Source organism: Nansenia antarctica, assembly GCF_963989245.1.
Source record: "Nansenia antarctica genome assembly, chromosome: 1".
Taxonomy (NCBI): domain Eukaryota; kingdom Metazoa; phylum Chordata; class Actinopteri; order Argentiniformes; family Microstomatidae; genus Nansenia; species Nansenia antarctica.
In genome coordinates, this window is record NC_137674.1 from 33,567,167 (window position 1) to 33,583,263 (window position 16,097).

Below are 16,097 nucleotides of genomic sequence, written 5' to 3' on the forward strand. Positions count from 1 at the left end.
ACCATGTGAACAAGCTACCCGCCCATGCATTTCTCATTTCACGTTTGTTTTACATTTTAACCATTTAGCCAGACGCTTTTTTATCCAAAGCGACTTAGAATTTAGAGATTACAGGAACAGTCCCATTGGAGTAATTTAGGGCTAAGTGCCTTTTACTTCACCCTCTCCTAACAAAAGACCTTGTTGTCCGTGAACTTTCTAACAGAGATTCTAGATGGCCAGTCGACAACAACAAAAGGAAAAAGCCTGATGTATGTAATGCACTGTACACTTGTTCTTATCGATTGTTATTTCCTATTCCTAGGGGTCTATTGTTTTGCGGAACGCCTCGGAAAAAAAAACACTTGTGTTTGACCGTATCCAAGGCAACCACTGGAGCTCGGCAACACGGGAGAGCAGGAGCCCTATATCCATCCCCCCCCCCCCTCCCTCCCTCCCCCCCCCCCCCCCTCCCTCACACCCACCAATCCACCCTCCCCCAAGTCCCTCATCAAGAAGCACTAATGTTCCTGGGTCATTCAATTCCAGAACAATCAAAATAACAAAATACGGAAAAAGAAAAAAAAAAGAAGAAAAAAAAGAACAGCCACCACAGCTGAGATTCCCATCACTAGTAACAGCAACATGTGTGACGGTTTAGCGATCCGGGCGTCTTTTCCTGCCTTGCCTGCCTGCTCTGCTCTGCTCTCTGGCCTGCTGGCCTGCTTGCATGTGGGTGTCAGTCCTGTTCCCGCTGCGCTCGCCGTACTGTAATATGCTGATATGAGTTAGAATAACACAGCGGTGCTGGAGGAGCACATGTGCAGCATCAATCTAACTCCCCGCTAGCTCTCTGGATGTGGGAACAAGGCAGTTTGGGAGAGATGACATCATGAAGGCAGGAGCAGCCCACCAACGTACCTCCAAAGCCCCCTCGCTGGTCAATGTGGACATCATCGGGGCTGCTCAGGGGTTCAGGGGGGTATTTTCACCACTTCTTCTTTTGTTTTGTTTTATTCTCTCTCTCTCTCTCTCGTAGTTGTAGTGTGTGTGTGTGTGTGTGTGTGTGTAGTTTGTGTCCGTCTCTGATGTGTGTGACTGACATAGTGAATGGGTAGTGAGAGGGGGGTGTGTGTGAGAGGCGGGGGTTGTGTCTGCATTGCTTGCTGAGCGGGGGGGGGGAGCGTGAGGGGGGTGAGGCTGTCACGAGGGTGTCTATGTCCACTCATTACCACGGCCCCCTTATCCATGGGTGGAATTTCACTCCCCCCCTACCTCAGGGGGATGCTGCACTACATCTGGGTCCAATTGAGGTGAATAAAAAGCTTTTTTATTAAAAAGGAAGACATCAAACCGTTTTTTTTTTGCGCCGAAACATTTTTGTACTCCCGTTCAAGTTCCTCTCTGGTGAGAGTTCTCTGGTGAGAGCTGAGCTGGCTCCGCAAACGGACAGTCACAAAATGTGCTGGAATGAAATGTCCTGAACGAAATCAGACCAAGTAAAACACAACGGTCTGACAAAATATTGAACAAAACCAAAAAGAAAGACCAGTATGTGCCTGGTATGGCCGTGGTCAAGGTCTGAGTGGTCCCTGAGTGAATGTACACTGCAGAGCGCCGGTGGCGTTGTGGTTATTTGGATATGGAGGGTGGGGGGTGGGGGGGGATGGAGTTAGAGAGAGCGGCAGAGCTCTTGTGCCAAGGTGGGGAGAGACACATTAGCGTTGGCTTTTCTGAGGGGGGGGGGGGGGGGAGTAGAAAGCACCAACCATGACGTCGATTCCAAAACCTAAAATATCCGATAATCACGGTGCTCCATCACGATTCCAAACCGCAAACTATTAAAACCAATCACAAAGAAGTACCCCAATAACTTACTGGAAATGAATTCTTACCTGAGCCAAAAGAGTCAAATCCAGGAGCGAGTAAGATTACCGAAATATATAACTGACTAACTGAAGGACAATCTGGCCACTTTCCCTTTAATGTTTGTCGTGAGTTAGCGAAGTGTGTGGGGAAATCTAATGACGCACCATAGACTTGACTACCTTAACTCGGCACACACTGATTGTTTCGAAATGCTCGAACATCACCAACGATCAGTGTCATTTTCTCTCATAATCTGTCATATGGGAACGATTCGAAAAACCCTGCAGAGAGTCAGAAAGTCAAACGGTCCTCCTGACAGGGTTTGACGTGGTACAGAGGAGCGTAGGTCTTGGTAGCGTAGCGTGGTCAGCCTCCCCCCCTCCCTCCCCCCTTCTCCCCCCCCCCCCCTCCCCACGGCTGTCAGCAGGTTGGAGTGAGCGGGGAAGCGTCTCTCAGAGTGCTGAGGCAGCATACCTGGCCGGTCCTGGCAGCCGGCGAAACATCAAAGACGGCAGCCACTCTTTGAAACCCATCGCGCTTCACCCCTGCGGTTGCTTAAAGAGCCAGCGCGCTTAACGGTTTCAGTATGTCTGGCACGGACCGACGGTCCTAGAGTGTGTGTGTGTGTGTGTGGGGGGGGGGGGGCTCAGGAAATCCTACATTAAAAGAAACAGAGTACGGGCAGCAGAGTACGAAATCAAGGTAATTTATCCTTAATATCTCCTCGGCTCTTTAAGATGTGGACGCCAAATCTACGGTGGAGGGTAAATGAGGTAAAAGGTTTAGTGTTTTTGCTCGCTGCTCCGCACCAGATGGAAGAGAGAGAGAAAGAAAGTGATGCTATACATCTTATCAGGAGAAACGTCTGACACAAAAGAGCACTTTTTTTTATCGAAGTTGTCTTGTGGTGAGATATAGGTCAGGGTCGAATCCAAAATCTCTATTTTTGAAATAAAAAAACTGCTTATGTTTTGTTTTTCCACAGAGGATATCTGGTTTTAAAAGAGGACAAAATAGTCCTCACATAAACTGGGATAAAAATAGAACGTGGATGGACACACGTTAAAAGTTGACACCGAAGGCGACAGTAGCGAAGATAACAGAACAGAACAATTAAAAAGGAGGATCATCCAATCAAGGGCAAAAGCAAAAGAATTTTTTTTTTTTTTTAAAGAAAAGCTGACTCGTGTCTCTTTCTCTACAACACCACACTACACTTCTGAGATGATGATTATTCTATTAAACCTATCTTTCCCTTGGAAATAAAAACATGTTAAAAAGGGAAAAAGCCAGACATTCCAGGAATTCCCTGACAGTTCCATACATAAGGAAGGGCTGGACTGGAAAAACACAGAAACGGCAGATCAGGGCCAAACTGTCTGAGACATTGTCACTCACATATCACTGTAAAAATAGAGAGAGCAACCATGTATGCTTAACCCTTCGCTCGGCCGCCCCCGACCAGCATCATCCACCGCAGGTTGAACCCTCTGGGTCTACACACCATGTGACTCAGTCTGGCCAACCATGTCAATGTGCTCCATTTTAACCTCTCTCTCTCTCTCTCTCTCTCTCTCTCTCTCTCTCTCTCTCTCTCTCTCTCTCTCTCTCTCTCTCTCTCTCTCTCTCCCCCCTCCCTCCCTCCCTCCCTCTCTCTCTCTCTCTCTCTCCCCCTCCCTCCCTCCCTCCCTCTCTCTCTCTCTCTCTCTCCCCCCCCTCCCTCCCTCCCTCCCTCCTTCTCTCTCTCTCTCTCTCTCTCCTCTCTCTCTCTCTCTCTCTCCCTCCATCTTCCCCCCCTCTCTGCCATTGGCACAATGTGAGAGAGAGGGAGAGCTCATGGTTGCGGAGGAGAGGGGTTAGAGCAGACGGGCTATGCGGGTGAGTTTTTTCTGTTGACTCTGCCCTCCCCCCCCTCTTATCCCCAATTCTTATCCAATGCAATGTATTAGCCTGCCAGCCTGCTTCACACACTCCAGGCCGGCCCAGCTGCCAAGTCCACCGCTAAAGCCTCACCAAGCACAATTAAAAGGCTAACAAAAACGCAGATTTTCAAGCACGCAGTGAAACAGCCCGACTAGGACCAGCGGTGCCGGGGAACTTGAAAATACTTTTTTTTTCTCCCCCTAAAAGACTATCAGTCTTCGAATGAATGATTCTTCAGAGACCATTAAACCTGCCTTCTCTGTTTTATTGACTGTGACCAAATGGGCTACCCACAAACTAAGCACCTATAAAATTGTCCAAAGTTGATTATAGTAGAAAATCCTCAAAATGTTAATTTGAATGAGCCCCCCCCTTGAATGAGGCTCTGAAGGAGCCGCGCCGGTCCGCAAGACGGACGCTCTTGTAAAGCTCTCAGCGGTGCGCTCTATGAGGGGCTGCTGGGAGAAAGGCCGGACCCGTTTAGATACACACTTAGAGAAGCACACTCAGGTGGTCCCAACTGGTCCTTGTAACAGGAGAGAAAAAGCAACAGTGCCGGACTGTGGTGGGTGGACCTCGGACCCTCTAAAGTCTTTCGTCAACGGGGGGTTTGGGGCGGGGGGGGGGGGGGGGGGGTGGAGGCCAGGGGGTTGCTAAATCGTATAGGCGATTGTCAGTAGTTGCTAAATCGTACGGACCAACAGTAGATTAGCAGTGAGAATCCTAAAGATCGTGTCACTCACTCACGTGTACTAAAACATCGTATCGCTCGAGTGTACAAAATATTTCCGTTAGCTCGTTATGATGATGAGACTACGGCGAACGGAACAAATGATACTATGGCGGGACAAATGGCCGCCGCCTCAGTCAAGGTAATTAATGGGGAAACACTGGAGTGAACCTGCTGTGTGTGACTTGTACAGTATACAACAGGCCGGCATCTCAGACTCCAGTCTCCAGCGGGGAGAGGAATGGCTGTTTACCTTGGCTGTCACCCCGGTGGGAGATTGTAACGCACCATTCCCCCCCTCTCTACTGCCTTTGGGGAGGGCGAATACCACTGGGAAAGCACAATGGTCATATTTCGCCCCAAAGCAACACAGAGAGGTCTTATAAGGAAACAAGAGGTGTAGGGCATGGACACACAGAGCAGTAGGGCTGGTTACGTGGGTGACAAACAGGGCTGGAGATATTCAGGCTACACCTTAACTGCTCCTCTTGAGACATCTACGGTACTACCCCCCCTCCCAGCACTGTGCCTCCTGAGACACCTGCTTCCCCCTATACTGTGTCTCCTAAGATTTCTACTTCCACCCTTGTACTGTTTATCCTGTGTAACCTGCTTTATTACTATATTCTTTCTTTCTTCTTCTATCACGACGACTGCCAATGGCCCATGGCCTGAGCTAGATTACTCTTCCTGCTACAAATGGTGAATTGATGATTCACTTGCTTAGTCAAATGTATCAACCAGTGGCGGCTGGCCGATAGAGGGCGCTGGGGCGCCGCCCCCACCTTCACTTCCTGGTTGCGATTTGTAAAAGTTTTTTTTTTAAATAAACATTGTTTATTCACAAAATGCGGCTGATATTCTGTCGGCGCCTATCAGCATTCATTAAAAATCCTCCAATACAATAAACATTTTTATCTGTGTGTGTGTGTGTGTGTGTGCGTGTGTGTGTAAAACTCACTGTTAAAATACATAGGGAGAGAACGCGGGGCGCCGTGTCAATGCAAGTCTATGCCAGGACGAATACTTTTGGCTTACACGTGAGCTGTAGCAGCGCTCCAATTGGCTGTCTCTATTTCTTGGCCAGGACGCACATTTGTGCGCCCTGGCCAAGAAATCTCCGGTTGTATTGCAGACAATGCATTATGCTGAGGACTCCCGACTTCCGGTTTTCCGGACTTCGGGCTTCCGGAGTATTTTAAATGAAGATTCGTAATGTCTGTCTCTGATGTTCATGGTCAATTAAATCAGCCTATTTTGTGCAACTAATAATGTTCCCGCTAATGGGTTAACCAAGCAGCCTTGCACCTAACGTGCAAGCACCTATCTTCGAATTATTCATAGCAATATGCGCGGTGCAAGGCGGAGGTACGGGTAAACACGGCTCATGTTCTGTCATCAAAGGTAAGAGTTGGTTTTCTTTAACTCAGCTGATGCATTGTTGTGTTTCTGACATGGTCTGGTTGTGTTTCTGACATGGTCTGGTTGTGTTACAGACATGGTCTGGTTGTGTTTCTGACATGGTCTGGTTGTGTTTCTGACATGGTCTGGTTGTGATACAGACATGGTCTGGTTGTGTTTCTGACATGGTCTGGTTGTGTTTCTGACATGGTCTGGTTGTGTTTCTGATATGGTCTGGTTGTGATACAGACATGGTCTGGTTGTGTTTCTGACATGGTCTGGTTGTGTTTCTGACATGGTCTGGTTGTGTTTCTGACATGGTCTGGTTGTGTTTCTGACATGGTCTGGTTGTGATACATCATTGAATGTGTTGACCTGCTGTGATGTGTTGACCACCATCACTCTCCATCATCATCCATCATGTGTCTATGAAATAGATAGTTACTGTACTACTGACTGCAGCATTCATCTCTGCTCATTGATGTAGCCATGTCACACAGACACATAGTACACATATTCATCTGCTACCTTTATTAACCTGAGTGTAGCTGTGAGGCCTGTAATAGCCTTGTTGACTAGACTTCCTCCTTGTCTGACACTGGGTATTGGACCGTACCGACGTCCATAGACCGGTCACTCTTCCACCTCAGTGTCTGTAGTTGACAGGGTAACTTCTCCATGGCCCACACGGTCATTTTAAGGGTGAAAGTTGAAATTATACAGTGGTTGTAATGCCAGTGCGTGTTTTATGCGCGTGCACGCGGAAAAAAATCGTGCACGCGAAAAAAAAATCGCGCGCGCAAGAGGACCCCCCCGCCACACTGCTGTGCCCCACCCAAATTTTTTTGCACCAGCCGCCACTGGTATCAACTGTAAGTTGCTTTGAAATAAGGCGTCTGCTAAATGCCAAAAATGTAAATGTAAATGTAGACATGAAGACTGTTAGCTTCCTTGGTTATTAGGATACATGTGACAGTATCAGTGGATCATCTCAATCCAAACAGACCCTTTCCTTACTATATCATGGACGCATCACACAGTGCTTTGATTAGGGCTGCAACTAACGATTATTTTGGTAGTCGACTAATCTGTCGATTATTTTTGCGATTAGTCGTGTGGCTTTTCGCTGCGCGTAAATGGCGACGCAGAAGCATAAATCCGGCTTAACTAGCTATCTAACCTAACGTTACGCCAAGCTACAGCTGCTCACAGAGCTAGTTGATTGGCTAGCTAGCATTGCTGGCTAGACTACAGACAGCTCACGTTAGTAGGCTACGCTTGGCGCTGTTTATCTTACAGACAGCTCGCTGGTGGACTCAACATAATTGAAATAGCATTCACTTATCAAGCATCATTCATGATCATCCACCATGACTACCTGGTATTTTAATAGCGACCACCCCTCACTTCATTTCATCTCGCGTTCTCCTGGCTTCAACATGGAAAACCCCTGCTACGTAACGTTACATACAAGCGCCTCTGTCTGTCACACGCGTGCCACAGGGCAAATAAATTAATAGCACAAACGCTCATAGCATGTACAGCCCTGTCCATGAGACGTTGTTTTCCAACATGTAACAGTAAAGCTAACATAAACATTACGACCCTAACAATATAACGTTAGCCAGTTGGCTAACAACGTTAGCTAAAACTTACCCAGCTGATTCTTGCATGGCTCCCGTTTAAAAAAAAAAAAAAAAAAAATCCCGTTATTTTTTACATTTTTTATACGATTAGTCCACACTAAAATTCCACGTCGACGAGTTTTTATGATCGACGTCGTCGATTATGTCCACTAATCGTTGCAGCCCTAGCTTTGATACAATGAATGGACCTCGGACAGTAGGTTGCTTGACGTAGCCAAGAAGTTATTAGCTGAAGGGTGATTCAACACCGTAAATACACTGATGAGCCAAAAACATTAAGACCACTGACAGGTGAAGTGAATAACATTGGATTATCTTGTTACCATGGCACCTGTCAAGAGGGGGTGGGACACATTAGGCAGCAAGTGAACAGTCAGTTCTTGAAGTTGACATCAAATGGCATCATATCTAAGGTACCTTACCACTGCTGTTGTGCCCTTGAGCAAGACACTTAACCCCTAACTGCTACAGGGGCGCCGAAGATGGCTGACCCTGTGCTGACCCAGAGCCCACAGCTCTGCTCTCTAACCCTAACTACATTAGTCGTTGTCTCAGTACTTGTCTCAGCTCTGTTCAACGACAATAAAGTTGAATCTTATAGGAGTGTGTTTGGTTGGATGTGATTGGTGGGATGTGTGTGGACTCACCTGGCTTTGCTGACCTGAAGGCCCGTGTCAGAGTGGACAGCTCTGATTGGCCGGGGGGGGGGCGCTGGGCCATGCCGTGCTCCTGGGGTCAGGGTGACCCCCCCTCTGCTCAGCACCCCATTAGTCAGGTTCAGGTTGGTCAACTGCAGGGAGAACAAGAACACATGTTGACACTCATCATAGAGCCACAAATATGACACTCATCACACAGTCACATATATGACACTCATCACACCGTCACATATATGACACTCATCACACAGTCACATATATGACACTCATCACACCGTCACATATATGACACTCATCACACCGTCACATATATGACACTCATCACACCGTCACATACAGTATATGACACTCATCACACAGTCACATATATGACACTCATCACACCGTCACATATATGACACTCATCACACAGTCACATATATGACACTCATCATATCACACAGTCACATAGTATATGACACTCATCATCACACAGTCACAAATATGACACTCATCATCATACAGCCACAACTATGACACTCATCATCACACAGTCACAAATATGACACTCATCACAATCACAAATATGTGACACGTTCTAATGCTTTGGTCCTCATGTCGGGATCCGATGTAATGATCGGACCTTTTTTTCAAAAAATCTGAATACATTTCTGCGTTGTTGAAAGTCAATGACACATCGCTAGTCAACTAACACAGCTTGTTTTGTGAGCCTGCTAACAATGTGAAGTAGTGTTATTAACTACTAGGTAGCAATGGGGATTACTCACCCAATCCAATGTGTTGCAGTATTTTGGCTTGACTAGCACATGAGGAAAAGTGCTCCCATCACCACTAAGACTGTCAGAACCTGGCCAGCAGGGTCCGCTCCACTGCAGATCTTCCTGAATGACACCTCATGGCAGGAATATGAGCATGAGGACCTGGAACAGTTCACGTCGTCGGTTCTGAACCACATAGTGAACTGCACCAACTCAGCCACCGTGGACAAACGGGTCCGGGTCTACCCCAACACGAAGCCATGGATGACTGGGAAGGTCCAAAAACTGCTCAAGGAGAGGGACAACGCCTTCTCAGGGAAGGGCACACTGCTGTACAGCACCACCAGGGCTAACCTAAAGCGCGGCATCCGGGAGGCCAAGGCAGACCACAGAGAGAAGATTGAGGAATGCTTCCTGAGCAACGACTCCAGGCGGGTGTGGCAGGGGGTTCAGCACATGACAAACTTCAGAGCCAACAGGCTCACAGCCGCGGAGGACGACCCCCTGCTGGCGGAAAAGCTGAACTCCTTCTACGCCCGGTTCGACGAGGGGCAAACGGAGGTAACCACAACACAAACACCACTCTCTCCAGCTCTCAGCAGCCTCACCCTCACAGAGCATGAAGTGAGACGCGTGCTGAAGGCGGTGGACCCCAGGAAAGCCTCAGGGCCGGATGGCGTCCTGGGACGGGTGCTGAGGGACTGCGCCAACCAGCTGGCCGGGGTTTTCACCAACATCTTCAACCAGTCCCTGTCCCAGGCCACCATCCCACCCTGCCTGAAAACCTCAACTATCATCCCAGTCCCGAAGAAAAGCACGGTGAGCTGCCTAAACGACTACTGCCCGGTGGCACTCACACCAATCATCATGAAGTGCTTCGAGAAAGTAGTCCGGGCCCACACAGTCACACGCCTCCCGCCCAACCTGGATCCATACCAGTTCGCCTACAGAGCCCACAGGTCCACAGAGGACGCCATCGCGACGACTCTCCACGCCACTCTATTCCACCTGGAGAGGGGAAACAGCTACGCGAGACTGCTCTTTGTGGACTTCAGCTCCGCCTTCAACACCATCCTTCCAGACAGGCTAGTGACCAAACTACTAGACCTGGGACTATCACACTCTATATGTGCATGGATCAAGGACTTCCTGTCTGACCGCCCCCAGAGGGTGCGGGTGGGCTCCCACACCTCCACAGCCCTCAGACTCAGCACTGGGTCCCCCCAGGGCTGCGTGCTAAGCCCCATCCTCTACAACCTCTACACCTACGACTTCACCCCCGTCCACCCCAGCAACTCCATCGTAAAGTTTGCAGACGACACCACCGTGGTGGGCTGCATCTCGGGGGGGGACGAGGCGGCGTACAGGGATGAGGTGGAGCAGCTGGGCAAGCTGTGCAAGGTTAACAACCTGCTGCTGAACCAGTCAAAGACCCAGGAAATCATCGTGGACTTCAGGAGGAAAAAATCTGAGGTCCAGCCCCTGCTCGTCGATGGAGGGAGCGTGGAGAGAGTCTCAACCCTCCGATTCCTGGGGGTGCACATACAGGATGACCTGTCCTGGAAGATCAACACAGCAGCCATCATCAAGAAGGCACAACAGCGGCTCTACTTCCTGAGAGTCCTCAGGAAAGACCACATCGGACAGGAGATGCTGGTGACCTTCTACCGCTGCGCAGTGGAGAGCATCCTCACCTACTGCATCTGCGTGTGGTTCTCCAGCTGCACAGCCGCAGAGAGGAATGCGCTACAGAGAGTCGTGAGATCGGCCCAGAAGATCACCGGCGCCCCCCTCCCCTCTCTGGAAGAGCTGTACAACACACGCTGCCTCAGGAAGGCCTCCAAGATCTCCAGAGACCCATCCCACCCTGGGTACGAACACTTTGCTCGGCTGCCCTCGGACAGGCGGTTCAGGACCATGTTCGCAAGGACAAACAGACTGAAGCTCAGCTTCTACCCCAGGGCCATTCAGGCCCTGAACACAGCAAAGATCTAGGTTCTAGGCCCTGGACAATCTAGACAAGTTGATGGCAGCTACTAGATTGAAATCAAGTGCAACACTGAAACACAACTGTGAACATTTCAAACCTGCAAACTGCGACACTTTAAATGAATGTGCAATAACACTATGTGCAATATGACAACCCTCGGGTACATAAGGTTCAGAGATAGGAAATGTTAGAATAGGTATAGCATAGCATAGAGTACAGCACAGTGTTTTATTTGTATAGTATAGTATAGTGGATAGTGTACATAGCCTTTATTTATGTAAACCAGCTCTTTTCCCTTCTTGTTTTTAGTTTTTTTCTTTCCTAGCACCAGGGGAGCCCCCCTCCCAAATTTCGTTGTTTGGTACCTGTACTATATCAATGACAATAAAGACCATTCATTCATTCATTAATTGTGTTGTGATTCTCAACAATGTTGAAACGTAGTTCCGTGTTTCAAAAGAAAAGTCTGAACATTTTGATTGGTTGCCGACATGCGGACCAAAATAATGATCAGACTGTGTCACATATGACACTCATCATACAATCACAAATATGAGTTATCCAACAAAAAGAACCATCAACCCCATTGTATTCATTCTTGGAGACATTAAATGTTTCGATTTTGACATTTTAGATTTTTGGCATTTAACGGATGATCTTTATCCGAAACGACTTAATCTTAAGTCTTCAGGCGACTGATGGATAGATGATTCACTAGATGATGATTCACCTAGGAGGATGATCATCTATGGATAACATGATTCACTTACAACAACAAATACATTGTATTTACATAATGTACTTGTTGTAAGTGAATCATCTATCCATCAGTCATCGTGAGAGAAAGTAGTCTAAGCTATGACCAGGGGCCATTGGCAGTTACAACACTAGAAGAACCAAGTATTCCACCCCCGCTCGCTGCTCACTCGTCTCTGTTAGTGGCCTCACACACACACACACACACACACACACACACACACACACCCACGGCTGTCTTGTGGTGTACGTTCTCATTCATCCACAGCTGTGTGAGTCCTGTGGTAATGTACACAGTGCATCTCGGAGCTAGTCTCCACTCTGCATCCAGGTGGTCCTCCTCCTCCTCCTCCTCCTCCCCTCACCCCCCCTCACCCACCCCCCCCCCCCCCCCCCCCTCACCCCCCCCCCCCCCCCCCCCTTACCCCCCAGAGCCCAGACACTGATCGTTACTCCCTGGGCCATTCTGTTTACAACCCCAACAGCACAATTACTGGAGCAGAGAGGTGGTGCTGGTGTCCCTTCCCCAGTGCTGCATGCTGTAGCATGCTACACCCACCCTGCGCACAGCTGCACGCTCCCTGCACCCTGCTCTGTTGTACTGTACACTGCCTACAGAGAAACAAGTGGAGATAGTGAGTTGGGACTGCATGATCAGACAGAAGGTCATGAGTTCAGATCCCACCTGGGGAACACCACCACTAGTGTGCCCTTGAGTTAAGGCACTTAGCCCTAAATTACTCCAGGGAAGAAAGACTGTAGTCCCTGTAATCTCTAATTGTAAGTCGCTTTGGATAAAAGCATCTGCTAAAATGGTTCAAATGTAAATGCACTCTGCTCTGCTGTAGACTGCCTACCGCCTACTGCCCAGGGAGATATTTCCAGTTTGGTGTAAATGACTAGTTGGCAGAGTAGCTTTCTCTTATTTTTGCACCCTGGTCATGGAATAACCTCCAGAACACACAGTTTAATCTCGTCTCCCTGGGAGAGTTCAAAGCTCTGATAAAGAATTGTTTAACAGAAGAGTGCAATTGGCTACTCCTACAATTTGTACTTATGCACTGGTGTGCTATCTTGGCCAGGTCTCGGTCGAAAAAGAGATTTTAATCTCAAGGGACCTCTCCTGGTTAAATAAAGGTTAAATAAAATAAATAAATGACTTAGTTATAGAGATTAGGGTGGCACCTCCTCTGTCTCCTCCCCTTACGGCATACAGCACAGCCCATCGCCAAGCGAGGGATGAGAGGAGGAATAACTCAAATAAAAAGTCATGAATTTGTTTCCTCAAGTTAAGTTGACGACAGCGATAGCTCACAATCTTTTATCATCTCATGCGGTGCTGTGTGACTCGACACAGCGTAAAGAAAGGGATGTTGTCCAGCGTTATTTTAGGGAAATGACAAGGCTGTTTATTTTCTCTGCATTTTAAGCCGAGTTCTGGGCAGGTGAACGAATTTGTTTGGCTAGTCGTCATTCCCAGAGAAAGGGAAATGTTAAACATTCCCAAACGACAGGTGTTTAAATTAATTCAAGAGGCTGATAGAACACAGCCAGGTCGTTGGTCGTTTTCACAGCACAGTTTATTTTCAGTCACCTCAAGTATACGCAGAGAATCTATAAAACACAACTGTCAACAACTTTCTCAATGGCAAAGGGCCCTTCGACGGCCATGATGGTCCAGTACAGTAAGGCTGTGATGCTAGCTTACGAGGCAGGCTATTCATTATCAGAGACAGTAACCTATAGAAAGGAATTGTGGCGGGGGGGGCGGGCACTTAGTGGCATAGCACACTAATGCACATACCATATCATCGCATGGTTCCTGGTTCGATTCCAACCCTCGACATATCATACCATCCCTCTTTGTTTCACACATCCTTCCTGTCAACCTCTACTGTCTCCATCCCAATAAAAGCAGAAAAGCCCTAAAAATATACTTATATATATACTGTATATATATATATATGTATATAAGAAATATACATATATATATATATATATTTGTAAAAAAAAAAAAGGAATTGTGATTCCATGCAAGACAGAAAACGAATGTAATCTTTACTGTAGTTTCTTGATCTGAAATATAAAAGTACCCAATCTACCAGGAAGTAACCTCCAGTTGTCTAAAAAGCACACCCGTGGTATTCATCACAGCAAGGTGTTCCTCCTAAGCTACCTAAATATATGCATTCCAGGCATTACTCCAAACTAAGGATACATGATGTGTGGCTGCTGCTGCTGCTGCTGGGTGGGTGGGGGCTGGGTGGGGACTGGGTGGAGGGCTGGGTGGGGGCTGGGTGGGGCGGGGAGGGGGAGGAAATGACTTTTCATTCACAACTCACACTTTGGGTTGGAAACAAGGCCTTTTGATGTGCTTATGACAGAAAAATATGAAGAACATCACAACAACATGAACGTTATCACGTTTCACCACATCGAGAGCGACAAGGTATACCCTTTTCTCTGAACCCGAAACGTAATTACTTTATAATGCTCCGTCTATCGTGTTGGATCATGCGAAGGTAGCACCATAACTAGGGCCTGCCTGAAACAGAAATGTTATAGAAGTGTAATCATGTCACGCAGCCCGAAGGCAGCGGTTACACAGAGGGAGGATTCACAAACACGACGACACAGCCCCCGTATGTCACTGCCAAAGATTTTGGGGATTTGATTAGATTACACACACGATAAGAAAGAATACTGATATTAACTCCCTGTGTGGGAACGATTACATTGTGAAAGCTAGCTGTGATTCTTTCTTCCCCAAATAAGATGGTGGGGGGCTGCTAGCTGGCATGTGAGAGAGAAAGAGAGAGAGAGAGTGATGACTGAATCTCCAGAGGTCAACAAGTGTGACAGGGTGTTCGTTCTTCTGCGGAGACAAAGACTCTCTTGAGTTAAACAAGTGATTTAATGACTGCTAATCGGAGACGCAAGAAAAGGCCAGGGACATTCAACCCCCCTTTAAGTGCGAACCGTTAAACTAGTTTGTGCTGCAAATTAAAGCCTGCCATGGCTAGGATTAACTATCCCAGGGAATTACAGTAGAGCACTACCAACACCTTTCAGGAGAAACAAAATACTGTACAGGAGAGAGGAAACCATAAAAAACAGTGCAGTCTGTGTGGTCTGGTCGTCCCATCACAAAAAAAACTCACTGACACACACAAAAAAAGAAAAAACTCCCAGGGAGAGAGAAAGAGAGAGAAGGAGGGAGAGAGAGAGAGACAGAGAGAGAGAAAGAGAATGAGGGAGAGAGAGAGAGAGAAAGAGAGCGAGAGAGAGAGGGAGAGAGAGAAAGAACAATGGAGAGACAGAAAGAGAGAGAGAGAGAGTAGAGAGAGAGAGGGAGGGAGAGAAAGAGAGGGAGAGCGAGAGAGAGAGACAAGGAGGGAGAGAGAAGCTGGCAAACTTTCAAGGAGAGGAAAGGAGAAAGGGGGTGGCCGAGCAAACAAGTCTCCCCCCGCCCCCCCTCCCTCTCTGTGCCAATTTGCCACATTCTTCTATTTATAAGCATCAATTACCACAAAAAAGTGACTGCCTGTTAAACATCAACAGAGTGCACTCCCCCGTGGTGCATCTGATAATGAGACCTCACACAGAGCCTGGGTTCACTGTCGCTCAGACCAGCCAGCTCCGGCTCCAAGCTACATGCTAACAGGCTATGGGCTAACAGGCTATGGGCTAACAGACTACGGGCTAAGTAGCACCAGGCTAACAGGCAACAGAAGAACAGGCTAAATGCTAAGAGGCTATGGGCTAACAGGTTACGGGCAACAGGCTAATAGGCTCCAGGCTAACAGGCTGCATGGTAAGAAGCTACAGGCTATGGGCTAACAGGCTATGGGCTAACAGGCTAACAGGCTACGAGAGGCACACAGTCCACTCCAGGAGCCCTGCTGGATGAGTGAGCAGCTCTGAGCCGTCACTCACCACGGGTCACGGACGTGTTTACACACTCCCAACACAGTGAAATATTAAAGACCTCACAGCAGGAGCGCTGTGGAGGATACTGAGCGTGCTAATTCTCCCTTCCTTCATTTGGAGCTTGGCACAGATATGTTTTTTATATCTGAATCGCGCCGGATGCCATAAAACATTTTTATTTTTGACAAGGTTGCCAACTCTCGCGCTTCTGGGGTGTGACACACATTTTTACATTACATGTTTACCATTTAGCAGACAATTAAGAGATTACAATGACAGTCTCCCTGGAGTATTTTAGGGCTAAGTGCCTTACTCCAGGGCACACTAGTGGTGGTGTTCCCAGGAGATGGTATTTGAACACATGACCTTCTGATCACCAGTCACTCACTATCCACTAGGCCACCAGTACCCCTAGGCCCCATAACTTACAGTGGAGGACCAGTTTGTAGAGATATT

The 16,097-nt window shown here is 47.9% G+C and overlaps 1 protein-coding gene across 1 annotated transcript in view; it reads right to left on the reverse strand.

Annotated features, from left to right (window-relative positions):
* Positions 1 to 16,097, reverse strand: part of ttll5 (tubulin tyrosine ligase-like family, member 5) — a gene marked incomplete at both ends in the record, with an annotated part of 93,488 nt that overhangs the window by 22,721 nt on the left and 54,670 nt on the right. The window contains one exon of the mRNA XM_080550420.1: positions 8,196 to 8,338. Coding sequence (XP_080406546.1) covers positions 8,196 to 8,338 — 143 coding nt within the window. The remainder of the gene's footprint in view (positions 1 to 8,195; positions 8,339 to 16,097) is intronic.